Source organism: Myotis yumanensis, unplaced genomic scaffold (genome assembly GCF_028538775.1).
Source record: "Myotis yumanensis isolate MYYU_CA2020_CCGP unplaced genomic scaffold, mMyoYum1.0.hap1 SCAF_12, whole genome shotgun sequence".
In the NCBI taxonomy this organism is placed as follows: Eukaryota; Metazoa; Chordata; class Mammalia; order Chiroptera; family Vespertilionidae; genus Myotis; species Myotis yumanensis.
The window spans coordinates 1,552,798-1,569,423 of NW_027223763.1; the positions used below are offsets into that span (position 1 = coordinate 1,552,798).

General features: G+C 65.8%; 1 protein-coding gene across 1 annotated transcript; it reads left to right on the forward strand.

Moving 5' to 3' along the window:
* The first annotated feature begins 5,990 nt into the window (after positions 1 to 5,990).
* Positions 5,991 to 12,490, forward strand: LOC139020632 (ficolin-1-like). Its single transcript, XM_070430326.1, has 9 exons — positions 5,991 to 6,171; positions 7,379 to 7,492; positions 7,974 to 8,027; positions 8,413 to 8,448; positions 9,230 to 9,262; positions 9,691 to 9,818; positions 10,177 to 10,306; positions 10,873 to 11,007; positions 12,095 to 12,490. The coding sequence occupies exons 1-9, from the start codon at positions 6,072 to 6,074 to the stop codon at positions 12,340 to 12,342; spliced, it is 978 nt and encodes a 325-aa protein (XP_070286427.1). The 5' UTR covers positions 5,991 to 6,071; the 3' UTR covers positions 12,343 to 12,490.
* The last annotated feature ends 4,136 nt before the right edge of the window (positions 12,491 to 16,626 follow it).

The following is a 16,626-nucleotide window of genomic DNA, read 5'->3' on the forward strand; positions in this document are numbered from 1 at the left end:
GTGTGAGACTGTGGGTATGTGTGCACCTGTGTGAGCCCATGGGGTGTGTGTGCATGTGCACGTGTGTGAGGCCGTGGATGTGTGCCTGTGTGTGAGACCGTGGGTGTGTGTGCACCTGTGTGACACTGTGGGGTGTGTGTGAGACCGTGGGTGTGTGTGCACCTGTGTGACACTGTGGGATGTGTGTGAGACTGTGGGTATGTGTGCACGTGTGTGAGCCCATGGGATGTGTGTGCATGTGCACGTGTGTGAGTCCGTGGGATGTGTGTGCACGTGTGTGAGACTGTGGGATGTATGTGCACATGTGTGAGACTGTGGGATGTGTGTGAGATCATGGGTGTGTGTGTGCACATGTGTGAGACCGTGTGTGTGCACCTGTGTGACACTGTGGGATGTGTGTGAGACTGTGAATGTGTGTGCATGTGCACATGCGTGAGGCTGTGGGATGCGTGTGCACGTGCACGTGTGTGAGCCCGTGGGATGTGTGTGCAGGTGTGTGAGACTGTGAATGTGTGTGCATGTGCACGTGTGTGAGGCTGTGGGATGCGTGTGCACGTGCACGTGTGTGAGCCCATGGGGTGTGTGTGCACGTGCACGTGTGTGAGCCCGTGGGATGTGTGTGCAGGTGTGTGAGACTGTGAATGTGTGTGCATGTGCACGTGTGTGAGGCTGTGGGATGCGTGTGCACGTGCACGTGTGTGAGGCTGTGGGATGTGTGTGCACGTGTGTGAGGCTGTGGGATGTGTGTGCACGTGTGTGAGGCTGTGGGATGCGTGTGCACGTGCACGTGTGTGAGCCCGTGGGATGCGTTAGGGCCGCTGGTTTGCCTGTGTGGCCGTTAAAGCCCAGTAAAAGCCCGCAGCCCGGTGCGGAGGCCGCCTGCCGTGCGTTGTGAGGCCGGCCGCTGGGTGGCTCCGAGCAGGGACCTCCCCGCAGCCCCCCTGCGATTGCCGGCCCCTCCCCGAGGTCTGTGCCGGGAGGGGGGTCAGCGCAGAGGAGGGCACCGCGCAAACCCCGCACGTGTTTCTGTGCCCAGCACAGTGCCCCAGCCTCGCCAACACGCGGCCTGTGGGACACGCGTGCCTGGTGCGGGTCCTGGCGGCACAGCCTCCCGTGGGGTTGGGTGGGATGTTACCGTGACGACCACGGGCAGTAACCCCACCCTCCCGCTCCTCAGGCTGCAGCTCCCGTTGCTGGTAGACTGTCGCGGCTTCACCGGGGCTCAGGGCGGTGACTGTCTCCGCCTCGCTGAGTGCACACGGGCTCCCCCGGGAGAGGGGAGCGAGCGCACAGCCCGGCCCCCCCCCGCCCCCCCCCACTCCGCCGCGAGCCCCGGGGGTGTTCGCCGGGCGAGAGCAGGGAGCACGGAGCTGTGCCCTCACACGGTGTAAAGCGCTGTCAGCCACGGGGCCGCGCTGCTCAGCGTCTCGGGAGCGCATCCCGCAAAACAGGCCCTTCGCCCGGCCTCAGCCCTGGAGAGCAGCCACGCAGGCCCGGCCAGCACCGTGGGCATGAGCTAACGGGCCCCTCTGTGGGCGGAGCACCCTGGAGGCCCACAGGACAGGCAGCGTCCCAGGCCCGTCCTCGTGGGAAGGTCAGGGAAGCCAGTGCCACCTGCACTGCCTGTCATCCAGGGACTGTGTGTCCACGTACAGGGGCCGGGGGCTGAGGGGAGGGGGGAGGGCGGGAGGCCCAGGCAGCCCGGGGGGAGGGGTGGGGCTGGGAGCTGTGACCCGTAGGAGCTGGATGACACAGGGGCAGAGGCGAGGGTGAGTCCCCAGGACACTGGAGCTGGCTCGGCTGGGCTGGGTCCCAGGCATTGTGAGCTTCGGGGTTTTACAAGCACAGAAGATGTCCTCTTATAACAAACACACTTCCCTGGCCTGGACCCCACGAGGGGCAGCGGCGTGTCCTGGAAGAGACAGGCCTTCCCTCTTGCAAAGCTGCGGTCAGCGGCCCTCCCAGTGCCCGTGGGCCCGGCTCCTCTGACGCACAGACGGAATGAAGACCCGGAAGGTGGAGACGGAGGACAGGGTGTCGGTGCCGTCCGCCAGCACTCGCCGACGTCCCCGACCGTCGCGTCATTGCGGATGTTCCTCACGTCACAGAGGTTGGCACCTGCCTGGATGGGCGGCCGGCAGCGTGCCCTCCCTTCCACAGCCCCTCGCGTCCGAAGGGGGCCCGGTGCCAGGGCCACTCCTGCCATCGGCGAGCTCACAGGGACGAGGGCGCCGGAACGGCCCTCCGTGCTCTCTGAGCAGGTCAGGCGGTGATTGGGCTGCTGGGGCGCTGGTCCCGAGGGGAAGGAACTTGCCCATCCGGGTGTCTCGGACCACCTCGTCGGGAGGGGCGCTGCGTGACCACTTCCCTCGTCGGGAGTGGAGGAACTGTGGTGGCTGATATCGAGGTGCGTGTGACCCCAAGTGTCAGCTGAGCAGCTCCGGGCCAGGAACCCCTGAAAGAGGAACCTGGTGCCCCTGAGAATCCCGGGCCAACAGGGGTTACCAAAGAGCAGGTTCAGTTTAACCAGGAGCTGAGGCGGGGCTATGCCTTTTGCGGGGGAAGGGAGCTACCACAAGGTGCCCCCTGACCCCGTTTCAGTTCCCAGTTGTTGTTCCATTTTGATTTGTCTCTTTTTAAAACACTAGGAGGGGAACTTGCCCAAATGGAACGCTTGAGGAACAGGTTATGTAACTTGCTCAGCCAACTCACTACATTTGGAAATTTCTGGACGGATTCTTGAGCTTAGAGTGACCGACCACCTGGTTTGCCCAGGACTGAAGGGTTCCTGCGACCTGGGACTTTGCTGAAATTGGGACCGTTCCAGGCCGAAGGGACCAGTTGGTCAGCCTGCTTGAGCCTTGGTCAAGGTCCCCTGTTGTGGCCCGGCAGCTCCACCCCCAGTTCCCTCTGTCATGCTGATTGGCAGGTGGCCAGCCAATCAGAGGCTTCCCTGGGATTCTTCACTTGGAGTTGCTGGGTCATACCCTCTCTTGTCTCCCCAGAGCAGGATGGCGGTGGCTCATCTGTGACCATGGCTGGGTTCTCCCTGCCGCCAGAGAGGTGTCCTCTGTCAAAGCTGAGAAGCAACCGAGGCAGGGCCCGTGCTTATGTGAGTCTGCAAACCCGCTCACCTACCCTCGGCCGCCTCTCGTCGCTGGGATGGCCAGGATAACGGATGCTGGATGCTGGGCGGATGGGAGGAAGCTCTGTGTGTTCAGGCCCTGGCCTCGGCCCTTGTTCTGCTCCCCTGGGCAGAGAACCTGCTACACAAGGTGATGCTCAGGATGAGGGAGGCCGAGGCGAAGGCGCTTATGTGCCATAAATATTTCATCCCACCCAGCGCTGCTCCCGTGGCAACGCGGGCCCGGGTTTAGCGTTATGCATTCCACCCACATCCAGATACGCCTCAGTGAGGCTAATCCTGCCCTAATGCCTGTTTGGAAATGAAATCCGCTGCCAGAACAGATGTCGTGGCAGCCTCGGCCCATTCTTTTCTGTGGAGCAAATGTGTTTGCACAGCGGCTCTGGGAGCAGGGCCCCAGGGTGGGCACCGAGCGCGTTCTCCGAGTGGCCCCGGCGTGTCAGCGTGCTTACCTGGGAGCGGGCGGCCCGGGCCCCGGCCCCTGGGAACAAGGGGCAGCAGGTGGGGGTGGGACTTGACTAACCGATTAACATCGGTGAGAACACACCTGGGTTTCTGTGTGAGAAAACGCAGGAAATGAAGCAACCAGTGTGGGCACACACACACACATGCACACACACCCACACGCACGCACATGCACATGCACACACGCACACACGCACACACGCATGCACACTCACAGACCCCTCTTCCTGACCCGCCGTCCCTGAGTTCCGGGGTGACAGGGACCTCCCTCCTGTGTACCCCGGAGGGTGACGGCGAGGTTCGCTTTCTCCCCGGGCTCCGGGGCCTGTAGACCAAGACGCTAACGCTCGGAAGCGGTGCGCAGATCCCTCTGTGGGGCGGAGCGGTCTTGTCCCCGGTCCGAGACCTCAGGGGTGGCCGCAGAGGCTCCGAGGGGACCTGCCTCCTGAGATATCAACTCCAATTTACTCGGACGCGAGCTATTGCCCCGCACACGCCGGTCGCCTGTCTCCGGGCCTGGCAGGCTCTCCACACGGCGATAGTGTCTCTGGGCCTCAGGGGGGCGGGGTGCTTCCTGTGGACCCCCAGGGACTGCGTCCCTCCTCCTTCCCCTCCTGGCTGCTCTCCACCTTCTCGCTCTCACCTCCTGCCTCTGCAAGGGCTGCTGAGCAGCTGGTGTTGCGGCTGGAGGGGGGGGCGTGTAAAGCCGGGGGGCCTGGGGCGGGGCAGGGCTGCCGGCCTGGGCGGGAGTCAGGAGTTGGGGAGGGGGCGAGGCAGGAAGAAGGAGCGTGGGCAGAATTTACTGCTTTGCTACCGCCATGTGTGGGCACATGTCCTGTCCCCCCCAGACCCCAGCCCCGGAGGACAGGAGGCCACGCGGGTCCTGGCGTCTGCGGTGAGGCCGTGGCCAGGACGCTGGCAGGCCCCTCGGGCTCTGCGGGACAGAGACCGGCTGTTGCGCACATGTGTGTGTGTGTGTGCGTGTGCGTGTGCGTGTGCGTGTGCATGTGTGCATGTGGGTGTCCGGCTTCTAGAATGAGCTGCTCTCGCTCTCAGGAAGAAGGAGCTAGGTTCTCCTCCTCTTCGTTGGTAGCGAGTCTCTGAGGTTTTTCCTCATGAAATGATTTGTCTAGAAAACAGCCAGTAGCACCAACAGGCGGAGTGGGTGTCTGCTGGGCACAGGGAACAGCCTCATCTTCACCAACAAAGGCGGTCAGAAGGGTGACGTCCAGAGGCCACCTCGCGCCGGACGGAGAGCGTGGGCACCAGGCTGCACTGGCCCAGACCGCACCGCTCTGGTGCGCGGGATCTGCATGGAGGCCCCGGCCCTGGCGGGGGGCTCAGGCCAGAGAGGAGCCAACTCTCTCCCATTAACCCGTGAATCCGGGCAATGCCCATGGAATTCTCTTCAGGACTCAGATGCCCTGAGACTCACGTGGGGGGATCGGGGTCCCCTAGAAACTACTCCAGCTTCACAGGAGACGAGCAGAGCCGACGGCCCCCCGAGGCATTAGGATCTCTGCCGGGTGCGGGGGAGAGCAGGGGGCGCTGGCCGAGCTCTGGGCTGGGGCCGGCAGGGCGCCTCTCTCTCACTGGCTGGAGCGAGCTCAGTGTCCCCGCTGCCCAGGGAGACGCCCCCAAGCCCTATGTGCCCCTGGACGATGCACCCCTTTTGCTAGGCCCTGGTCTGCCCCCCCCCCTGTTCCTCTCCCACTGGGGACCTCGTGTGGTGGGTGCAGCCCCTCACACTGGCCCGGAGGACTATCCACCAGGGAGGCATTTCTGCCTCTGCTCCCCTCGGGGCACCCCCTCTCTCCTGAGTCCCTTCCACGCACCCTCCGGACCCTTCCCCTGCCCGCAGCATGCTCGGGCGGCGCTCGGGCCATGCACAGGGCAGGAGGGTGGTCTCAGGGATCTGGGGGGCACGTCCTCCCCTTCGGGTGTAACCAGCAGCCCCAGGGCCCGGGCAGCGGGAGGCGTGGCCCGACATCTGGCTCTGACCGGCTGTGACTGCACTCCCCACCCGTGAACCTCGATAACAGACGCCGCCCGCGGGGCTGGCAGCAGCGCTCGGCACCATGGGGCCCAGAGTGGCTTCTCCCCTCCACAGCGAGTGCTCACGACCGGCTCAGACCCGGAATATTCTGGAAACCGGAGGCCGGAGAGCAGATCCCCAGCCCCCTCGCTGATCCCCCGGGTGTAGATGCGAATGGAGCTCAGGCTGGGCTCTCCCCAGGCCCCGGGGCCAGACCATCCCAGCAGGGGGCCCGGGGCGGGTGGGGGGATGCGGGCGGCTCAGAGGGCGCCTGGGGGGGGGGGGCCCGGGGAAGGACACGCCCTCGGGATCCTGTCGCTGTCATGGGTCCTGAGTCCCTCGGAAGTGGGCGTCACTGGGATTGAGAAACAGCCAGGGTTCCGCTGACTTCCCACTCACCAGGCTCAAGGTCGAAGACCAGAGACCATGGGGCTGTGCGGGGCCACCCTGGCCCTGGGGCCCGGCCAGCTGCTCCTGCTCCTGACCTTCAAGGCCCTGGCGGCCCAGACTGCCGACACCTGCCCAGGTGAGACGGACCGGGACCTTCTGGTCTCTGGCACCCGCCAATGCCACCCACTGAGCCCGCACAGCGCGGGCGGTCCCACCTCCACTCACCTCTTTCCCAAGATGCTCCGCTGCCCGGCTTAGCCTCAGGCGGGGAGCTGGCCATGGTCACACGGGTGGAAGGAGAGGGGTCCACGCAGGCCTGTCTGACCCTCAAGCCCGGGGCGGCCCCACGGGGCGAGGCCAGGGCTGCCCGGCCATGGGAAGAGGGACAGCCCTTTGCCCCCGTATTCTCAGGGCTTCCCCGGAGACGCCCGAAGACTCTCTAATCCAGGGGCACCCCGCCTCCTGGGGGACGGTTAATTCCAGTTTCGGGGCCAACGGAGAGAGTCCGATTCAGGAAACTTGGGTCCAAATGGGAGCGGGGCCTCCCTCCGGGTCCTCAGCCGGTGGACTGGGCACAGCTGGGGAGAGATTATACTGACCACAGACCGGCCGCCAAGGTGACGACGTACGGATGGAGGCAGCTTCTGGGGTGGGCAGAGCAGAGAGGGGGCCCCTGAAAACTGGCAGCGGGAGACCGGAAGGCAGCAGGTTTCCGGGTCCCCACACCCTCCCTAGAGGCCGTGTATTTGTGATGGACGCACTTGAACTCTGAGAGGCAGGTGCCTCTCTGGCTCCAGTTCTGCGGGGGCTGCTGTGTGTCCTCAGATCACAGGGACCCCCACCCTCTGCACCCTCCAGCCCGGGATTCCCAGGCCACGTGCCGAGGAATGGGGGTGACACGCGGCACTGCCCCCGCCCCCCGCTGTCTCACAGATGGAGGGGCTGCACTCACTGGACAGGCCGCAGTGGGGGGAGCTCTTCCAAAGGTCTCACACATTTGCATCAGCCACCCTGACCCCCCAAAGCCTCCCTCGCTCTCACTCTGCAGCCGGGCACAGAGCCCAGAGGGGCTGAGTGACTCCCCGAGGTCACACAGCCTGAGGAGCGGGGTTCCCCAGGGGCAGGAGGATCCCGAGACCGGGCCTATCACCTGGGGGAGAATCGACCACAGGCTCAGCAGAGGCGGGGCCGCCTCCCCTCCAGGCTGGCCCTGCAGCTGAGGCAGGCGGCCCGGGCACAGCCATCTGCCAGGCCGGGTCCCCACGGTGGCAGGTCCTTTGGGTGGGGGTGGGGGGACAGCGGCCCAGGTCCTCACCCTGACAGGCTCCCGCGCTTCTCTGCAGAAGTGAAGGTGCTGGGGCTGGAGGCGGACAAGCTCACCATCCTCCGGGGCTGCCCGGGGCTGCCCGGGGCCCAGGGGCCCAAGGGAGAGGCAGGCGCCGACAACGGCAGGAGAGGTGAGTGCCTGGGTGAGGGGGACTGGGCCTCGTCCCTGCCCAGGGAGACCCGGCGAGGCAGGGCCCCCAGCAGGTCTCAGGAGGGGCCTGGGGCTTGGTCCCCTGGGGTGTGGGTCCCCGTGGAGGGAGCTGGTCTCAGGTCACCGACAGAGCAACCGGGGCTGTGTGGTAGGCCAGCACAGCTCCTGGTGATGACACACCTGCTGCAGGGGGACCCGGCTGGACTGTCCTCCCTGCCTTCCCTGGTCCCAGCTGAGCCCGGGGGGCCTGTCTCCAGGGGGGACCACAGCGGGCCCGGCAGGCTGGGCTCAGGCCTGGTCCCCTGGGAAGGCCCCTGGTCGCAGGTACTGGCCTCTGCCTGCACAGCGGGGACTAGGAGGGCTGGGGTCCGGGTCCCCTCCCTCTGGCTCCCGAGGGTCTAACCTGGGGCGCTAGGGGCCTGGGTCCCAGAGTTTGCTCACTGACATGTTTGAATTTGCAGGAGAACCAGGCCAAGCAGGAGTCCCTGGGAAGGCGGGACCGCCCGGGCCCAAAGGTAACTCAGCAAAGAGCGTGGAGGGTCCGGACAGGAACCCCCACCCACCCGGGGCAGGGAGAGAGGAGGGGCCCTTCCCGGGTGTCACATGGTGCTTTCTAGGGGCCAACACTGCTCTAAACAGGGTGCTCCCTCACCCTGGGCCTGGGTCTGTGTCCAGAGCCCCCGAGAGAGCCCAGGGCGCATCCTGAGACCAGCCCAGCACTGACCCCAGCCCAGCACTGACCTGGCACAGAAATGAGACCCGGCTCCCTTGCCCCATGACCTGTCCCCACCCTGTGCTCTCTCAGCCCCAGGAGGGGGGATAGGCGAGTCCTCTGGCTGACGGGGTCTGGCATGAGCCTGTCCTGTCCTCGAGCCTGTGCTGACCCTCCTCTCTCTGCAGGAGACCGAGGGGAGAAGGGCGCTCGTGGAGAGAAAGGTGAGGCCCTCCCGCCCTCCCCCAGGGGTGGCTTCCGGGACCCAGAACACAAGGGGGTTCCCAGGGTGTGGAGCAGGGGCTGGGTGGGGAGCAGGCCCTTCCCTCTGCGGGAGGGTGTGGAGGGCGGGGTGGGGACCACACTCCTCCCCTCTGAGCCTGTGCAGCCCATCCCTCCCGTCCCGGCCTCGGACCCCTGAGCAGGGCCGGCCCCGTCCTCCCGGGACTCTGCCTGGGGCTCGAGGAAGTTGGGCAACGACTAAAACACAACGTCGGCCAGAGGCTGTGGTCGCAGACGATGAGCAGATGTGGAACATGTGGCCTGAACTACCCATGACACGCGTGTGACCTTCACACATGTACACGCTCCACGTGCGGGTGCAGAGTCGATGACACAGAAACCTCCGTTTCCCGCACAAAGTTCAGGAAGTCAGAGAAGGGCCCGGACGTGCACACCCTGGTGACCCCTCTCTGGACCCGAGACAGTCACCCTCCCCCCCAGGCTCACCCCACTGTGGTCCGAGGTGCAGACGCCCCTTCGCTGCCCTCCCCACTGAGCAGCCCGCTCTCCCCATGTCCCCGAGGCTGCCCTGGGCCCAGGAGGCACCTGGGGCTCAGACTCCGCCTCCCGGGAGCACAGCCAGGGGCCTCCCCAGGGGCCGGCTGGGCCTTGCTGGGGGACCAGCCTCCTATGGAAGCATCTAGAAGGGCCTCCATCTCCTCCTGGTGCGGAGGGGCCAGGGCTTGGCAGGCCCGCCTCTCACGGGTGTTTCCTCTCCCCCAGGAGCGTCGTGGGAAGCTGAGCGATGTGACACAGGTGGGCGACCAGCCCGGTCCGGAGCCCAGTTTGGCCCGAGGTGGCGGGTGTGCCCGGCCCTCCCTGCAGGGAGCATTGGCCTGGGGTCCCCCATGCAGCCCATCAGCCTGCAGGCCCAGAGGCCCCGCCCCTGCCTCACCGCTGGCCAATCACATGGGACAGACTCAGCCCGCCCTCCTCTCCTGCCTTAGGGACCCCAATGACAGTCCTAGTCTCTTGCCCCCTAAATATTAGAACCCCAATGGCCGGTGCCCGGGCACCAAGGTGGGGGCGTCCTAGGGGGGGTGGGCCGGACACACAGGGCCTGTCTGTCACAGCTGGTGGCCCTGGTGGGGTCTCTGTCCAGCCCCGGAGCCTCCTGCCCACGCACCCCACTGTCCCGCCCTCCCTCCCGCCCGGGGGCCTCCACGTGCCGCTTCTCTTCCCAGGACCTCGGAGCTGCAGGGAGATGCACACCAGGGGCCACACCCTGAGCGGCTGGCACACCATCTTCCTGCCCGACTGCCGGCCACTGACCGTGCTGTGCGACATGGACACGGACGGCGGGGGCTGGACCGTGAGTGCCGTTGTCGGGAGGGCGGTGCGGTCCTCGGGGGGCGGCTGCCGGGCCCGGGCCTCGCAGACCAGGCTCCACCCCGAGGACCCGGGCTCCGGGGCCCTTGTCACTGTCCAGGCCCCTGTGTCCGGGGCTGCCCCTTCCCAGAGGACAGAGAGAACCCGACCGGGTGGGTGAACCCGACCGTGGGCCAGGCCCGATGGAGCCCCGTGCCTCCAGGTGTGGGCTCCGGGCCGTGGCCTCCCCTCTCCCAGCTGCCACGTCCTCCTCGGTCCCACGTGGGCCCCCGTCTGCCTGCCCGGGGTCCGGGCTGTGGGCTGGGCCGTGCTGGGCGGCAGCGCCGTCTCCCCTCCCCCAGGTGATCCAGCGCAGGGTGGACGGCTCCGTGGACTTCTACCGGGACTGGGCCGCCTACAAGCAGGGCTTCGGCAGCCAGCTGGGCGAGTTCTGGCTGGGCAACGACCACATCCACGCCCTGACCGCCCAGGGTAGGGCCCGGGCCGCGGTCTGTCGGTGGGGGGTGAAATTCAGCTGCCCCGACCTCCGACCTGGGCCATCTGGACGGAGCCCGCTCCTCTGCCCCCACACGTGCTGCCTCTGAGGACAGGAAGGTCCCAGGGAGAGGGGAGAGGTCAGGGCCAGAGGAAGTGGGTTTGGGGGGCAGACGTCCTCCGGTCACGGCCGCTGGCATCTCAGAGGCCAACCTGGGGGGACACGGAGGCCCTCGTCTGGGTTTCAGGCCTAGGGCCCAGCCGTGCCCTCGCCGCCCACCGAGCCCCGTCCCTGTACACACACGGGAGATGGCCTCTTCCCACAAGGCTGTGGTGACCCCCAACCCGGAAACGCTGAAGGCCCCTTCTCTCTGGGGCTGGAGGGAGGGCTGGGGGTTTGGCTCCGGACCGTGGGAGCACGTGCTCCCACCCCTCAGCAACCGGGACTTTCTGGGGGACCTGGAGGGTCGTCCTGGGTGCCCAGTGCCAGGTCCCCTGAGCGACACCCACATCCTGGCAGCTCAGGGTCCCTGCTCCCGGGACTGAGGCCCTGCCCCCCGCAGGCACCTACGAGCTCCGTGTGGACCTGGTGGACTTCCAGGACACCCGCCACTTTGCCAAGTACCAGTCGTTCAGGGTGGGGAGCGAGGCCGAGAAGTACCAGCTGGTCCTGGGCGCCTTTACTGGGGGCAACGCTGGTGAGTGTCAGCCGTACGGTGGAGAGTGGGAAGTGGGGGTATCAGGAAGGTGTGGGCAGTAGAGGGAGGACATGTGGTGGGCAGTGGGGGTTGGGCAGTGGGGGTGTCAGGAAGGTGTGGGCAGTAGAGGGACGGCATGGGGGTGGGCAGTGGGGAGCATATGTGAGGTGTCCTGGTTCTGTGTCCCTAGGGGGCCTGGGCTCTGGCCTCTCCATCTGTGTGTGAGGCGGGGTGGGGGTGGAGGTGGGGGTGGGGTGGGTAAAGCTGAGGCTGGGGTAGTGTGTGGGGGCTGGGGGACAGGAGCCACAGTGAGCTGTGTGGCCAGGGCTGGAGATGAGGCAGGGCCCAGGCGAGGGCAGTGCTGTCCCTGCTCTGAAGGACCTGGGGACCAGGGATGGGGGATGAAGCCCAGCGGCTGGGCACAGGCTGTATGGACAGGCACAGGCTGGGAGGGGACCAGTATAGGTTGGGGGGGACAGGCACAGGCGGCGGTACAGGCACAGGCAGGGGGACAGGCACAGGCTGGGGGGGACAGGCACAGGCAGGGGGACAGGCACAGGCTGGGGGGGACAGGCACAGGCAGGGGGACAGGCACAGGCTGGGGGGGGACAGGCACAGGCAGGGGGACAGGCACAGGCAGGGGGGGACAGGCACAGGCGGGGGGACAGGCACAGGCGGGGGGGGACAGGCACAGGCGGGGGGACAGGCACAGGCGGGGGGACAGGCACAGGCAGGGGGACAGGCACAGGCAGGGGACAGGCACAGGCTGGGGGGGAATGGCACAGGCTGGGGGGGACAGGCACAGGCGGGGGGACCGGCACAGGCGGGGGGACAGGCACAGGCAGGGGGGGGACAGGCACAGGCGGGGGGGGGGGACAGGCATAGGCTGGAGCTGAGTCCCAGGGAAGATTCCGGGCCCCGGGTCAGGGGCCCCCAGGCCTGTGTGGGCTCCTGGGGCCCTGGCTGGGCGGTTGGTCTCTGAGGTGCAGGGCCCTGAGGAGAGGCGGGAGCAGGACCTGGGCGGGGACCCCGGCAGCACTTTCTCTTTAGCACCAACAGCACCTCCCTCCGTGTTCCCTCTGAGCAGGCGACTCGCTGACGGCCCACAACAGCTCCCTGTTCTCCACCAAGGACCAGGACAACGACAGGTACCCAGGGAGCTGCGCCCAGGCCTACCAGGGCGCCTGGTGGTACTACAACTGCCACGTGTCCAACCTGAACGGGCGCTACCTCGGGGGCCCCCACGAGAGCTACGCGAAGGGCATCAACTGGAAGTCGGGGAAGGGCCACAACTACAGCTACAAGGTGGCCGAGATGAAGGTGCGGCCCGCCTAGCCAGGCCAGCGCCTGCGGAGCCTCACCCGTCCCCGCCGAGCCCGCTCCCACGCCCCTGTGCCCCTGCCTCCCCCCCAGCCTCCCGGAAGGAGGAGTTTCATTGTGAAAGTGTTTGCTGAACAGACAAGCGTCGGGCTTTCCGGGTTTCGTTGTGTCTCTTGAGCGTCGTTGGCGCCTTTGCCCAAAGCCTTTCCGCACAGGTGCTTCCTGGTCAGGGGCGGCCGGCGGGGCCCGGGGGCAGGTGGCTTTTCCAGGGACAACCCCAACGGGCGGGGGCGATGCTTCCCTCACCCCACAGTGCCCCGCCCCCCGTCCTGACTCAGCACCTTCCCACGCGTATAAAAAGGTCGCCCTGAGCCTGGAATGTTTCCCTCATGAAAGAGGGGAAATGTTAAAGGGCCCACTTCTGCCCAACAGGGGAGATGGTGCTTTGGGGCAGCTGAGCCCTGAGAATGGCCAAACGCCCCCCGGGGAGCCAAGGGGCTCGGCGACACCACACACTGTGGGCAGGGCCCGCCTCACACAGCCCAACACCAGGCGGCCGCACACCTGGCTGGGTCACAGCCACCCAGCCGACAGGTTACCCAGCCGACAGGTGACCCAGCCTACAGGTGACCCAGCCTACAGGTGACCCAGCCGACAGGTGACCCAGCCTATAGGTCACCCAGCCTACAGGTGACCCAGCCTACAGGTGACTGAGCCTACAGGTTACCTGGCCTACAGGTGACCCAGCCTACAGGTGACCCGGCCTACAGGTGACCCAGCCTACAGGTGACCCAGCCTACAGGTGACCCAGAGTACAGGTGACCCAGCCTACAGGTGACCCAGCCTACAGGTGACCCGGCCTACAGGTCACCCGGCCTACAGGTGACCCAGCCTACAGGTGACCCGGCCTACAGGTCACCTGGCCTACAGGTGACACAGCCTACAGGTGACCCAGAGTACAGGTGACCCAGCCTACAGGTGACCCAGAGTACAGGTGACCCAGCCTACAGGTGACCCAGCCTACAGGTGACCCGGCCTACAGGTCACCCAGCCTACAGGTGACCCAGCCTACAGGTGACCCAGCCTACAGGTGACACAGCCTACAGGTCACCCAGCCTACAGGTTACCTGGCCTACAGGTGACACAGCCTACAGGTGACCCAGCCTTCAGGTGAACCAGCCTACAGGTGACCCAGCCAACAGGTGACCCAGCCTACAGGTGACACAGCCTATAGGTGACCCAGGAGAATTCACAGTCTCTTGGGCCCCAGGCACATCTTTCTTTTTAAAATATATTTTTATTGATTTCAGAGGAAGCAAAAGGGAGAGAGAGAAACATCAATGATGAGAATCATGGATCGGCTGCCTCCCGCACGCCCCCGACTGGGGATGGAGCCCACAGCCCGGGCCTGTGCCCTGACCGGGAATTGAACTGGGACCTCCTGGTTCATAGGTCGATGCTCACCCCCTGAGCCACGCCGCCGGGCATGGCTGACAGACATCTCGTCACCAGCCGTCCGAGGCCCGGCGTGAAGGGAGAGACTGACCACTCGATCGCATGACCGTCCGGCCTCTGTTTACCGAAGGGCCTTCAGGAATGACAGGAGGGCCGCTCGGGCCGGTCTCCCAGCAACACGCACGTAGTTTTCTGCTGCTGCCTCGAGGCGTTACCACTGACTCAGGCTTCAAGCAGCTGACATGCGTTTAGCACTTAGAAGCCGCGGTGGGTCTCCCCGGCCTGGACGCCGCCCGGCCCTTCCGGAGGCTCCAGGGAGAATCTGTCCTTTTGTTCCTGTTGCTGATCCTCACCTGAGGGCATTTCCATGGTGTGTTAGCGTGGAAGGGAGAGAGGAAGGGGAGAGACAGAGACTTCGATGTGAGAGAGACACATGGATTGGTTGCCCCCCACACACAGCCACCCGGGGCCGGGGATCGAGCCTGAACCCAGGAATCTGCCCTTGACCGGAATCGAACCCGTGACCCTTCAGTCAGAGGGCTGACGCTCCAACCACTGGGCCACACCAGCCAGGGCAGGGAGGACTTGTTCTTGCCCCTTCCAGCTTCCAGAGGCCCCTGGCAGTCCGTGGCCGCGGCCCCTCCCTCCAACGTCAAAGCCGGTGACACCCATCTCTGGCCGGCTCCCGGCCCCGTCTCCCTCTGAGCACAGCCAGGAAAGGCCCGCGTGGACGGACTCGCGGATGAGACGGCACCGGAGGCCAGGGTCCTCCCCGGACTCAGGATCCTCCCGTCCACCGCAGGCGGGGAGGCACGGCCCGGTTTGGGGGTTCGGGCAGGAAGTCTGCAGAGCGTTACTCTGTTAGGACAGCCTGTTCTTTAAAGTAGTTTCACTTCCATAAAAAAGTGCCACCGCTCAGGGAAAAGGGTGGGGTTTGAAGGCATTGCCCGAGAAGGACGCCGCAGGCCTGTCTGTCTATAGAGTTTCTCCATCGCGTCAGCCTCGGGAAAGGCTCAGGGTAGGGCCTGGGTGCCGGGGACCCCCCTGTGGGCGGCGGCCTCCACCTCCCGCCTTAGCCATGCAGTCGCTCTGTGCCTCTGACTTGGAAGACAGCTGGGGAGGGACTGTTATCAGAAAGACACGCCCTCCCAGGACCAGGCCCGTCCCCTCCCTGGCATCCGGGGTCCTGGACCCACTGGCTGTGGGGAGGGGCCCCTGCAGCCCAGGGCTGACCCCCTCCCCCATGGCCCTGCCTTGGCTCAGGTCTGAAGCATCTGTTAATGGTGAAGGTATGCGCCTCACCCATGGGCTTGGCCCCGCCAGGCAGGCAGCAGCTCAGAGCAGCTCAGCGCTGTTCAAACACGGCATCGGGCAGCGGGGGCGCCGGCCCTTAAACACTGACCCTGAGGAGGGGCAGGGGCCGGCGGGGCTCAGTGGGGAGCATCGTCCTGAGGTCAGGGTTCCATTCCCCTCAGGGCACAGGCCCGGGTTGCAGGCTCCATCCCCAGTGGGGGGCGTGCAGGAGGCAGCCGGTCTGTGATGCTCTCTCATCATGGATGTCTCTCACCCTCTCCCTCTCTCACACCAATGGACACACATTTAAAATGTGTTAAAGGAGAATACGGCTGTGCAGGCCTTAGGGAGACAAAGCCAGGGTCTCTGAGCCGAGCGTAAAAGCGCAGGGAAAGCTGTTTAAAAAGTGTCGCTTCCAGAAGCCAAACATGAATGTTAAAAAGCAAAGGGCCCCCACCAGGCTCTTTCCCAAACAAAACGCCTCCCCGACAGGAGCGGCAGCCCCCAGGGGGGCCGGGCTGCTCCCGTGGTGTTTGGGGTGAGATGCAGTGAGCCGCCAGCACAGAGGCCGCGTGGACGGCATGGGAGAGCCCCTCTGGACGTCCCCTCGACGGTTCAGCTCTGCCCAGAAGCAGGGCCAGACCTGAGAGAGGAAGAGCCTCCGGCATTGCGGACGGTGCCCCAGGCCCGGCACAGGGTCCAGGGCGCAGTGGGCGCTCGTGCCCGCGGGTCGTTAGGAAAAGAGTGCGGACAGTAGGAAGCCGCGGGCACTGGCCCCCGCGCCGTGGGGACCCGGACGCTGTGCAGCGGCACCTCCTTCTCTGTCCAAGGCTCGGTGACTTCTGCCTGCACCCAGTTAAAGCCCAGAGCACCCTCCTGTGGGGGAGGGCCCAGGGCCGGGAGGGCCGCGCCGGCTCCTTCGGCGCAGATGGAGGGCTCCCGATGGTCCCGGTGCTCGGGGCTCGCTGGCTGGGACCTCTGCCCCGTGTTGGGGTGGGTGCTGGGCCTCGCAGCCTCGGGCGAAGCTCCAGGAATCCATCATCGGCCGTCACCCCGCACACATATGGCTCATCAGCCACCGTGACAAGGGCTCACAGTGGCTGAGACGTCGGTGGGGGGCAGGGCTGGCTCCCCGCCCGGAGGGGGCTTCAGGCCCAGGACGAGGATGAGGACGCGGGTCCATCCCCTCCCAGGCCCCTCCTCTTCGGAAAGGCCGGGTTTGGGAGGTGATGTTGACCAGCACCGCCACACGCAGGGCCACGGCACACCACACACTGGTTCTGGCCGAGGCCGTGGTCTGATGCCGCTCGGCACGGTCGTGACCCCAACACCAGGCCCTGCTGTTCCCCGTCTTCTCCCCTCAAGGCTTCGCACTGGGCTCTGTTTCTTTTGTTCAGTCCTCACGGGAGGACATTTCCCCATCAATCTTTAGACAGCGGTTCTCAACCTTCTGGCCCTTTAAATACAGTTCCTCATGTTGTGACCCAACCTTACAATTATTTTCGTTGCTGCTTCATCACTGTCATGTTGCTACTGATATGAATCGTCATG

Bases quoted from the DNA above. Each gene is read 5' to 3' on its own strand.
- LOC139020632 (XM_070430326.1), top strand. From the start codon at position 6,072: ATGGGGCTGTGCGGGGCCACCCTGGCCCTGGGGCCCGGCCAGCTGCTC. The intron at 10,307-10,872 runs GTAGGGCCCGGG...TGCCCCCCGCAG, and splicing joins CCACGCCCTGACCGCCCAGG to GCACCTACGAGCTCCGTGTG. The intron at 11,008-12,094 runs GTGAGTGTCAGC...CCCTCTGAGCAG, and splicing joins CTTTACTGGGGGCAACGCTG to GCGACTCGCTGACGGCCCAC.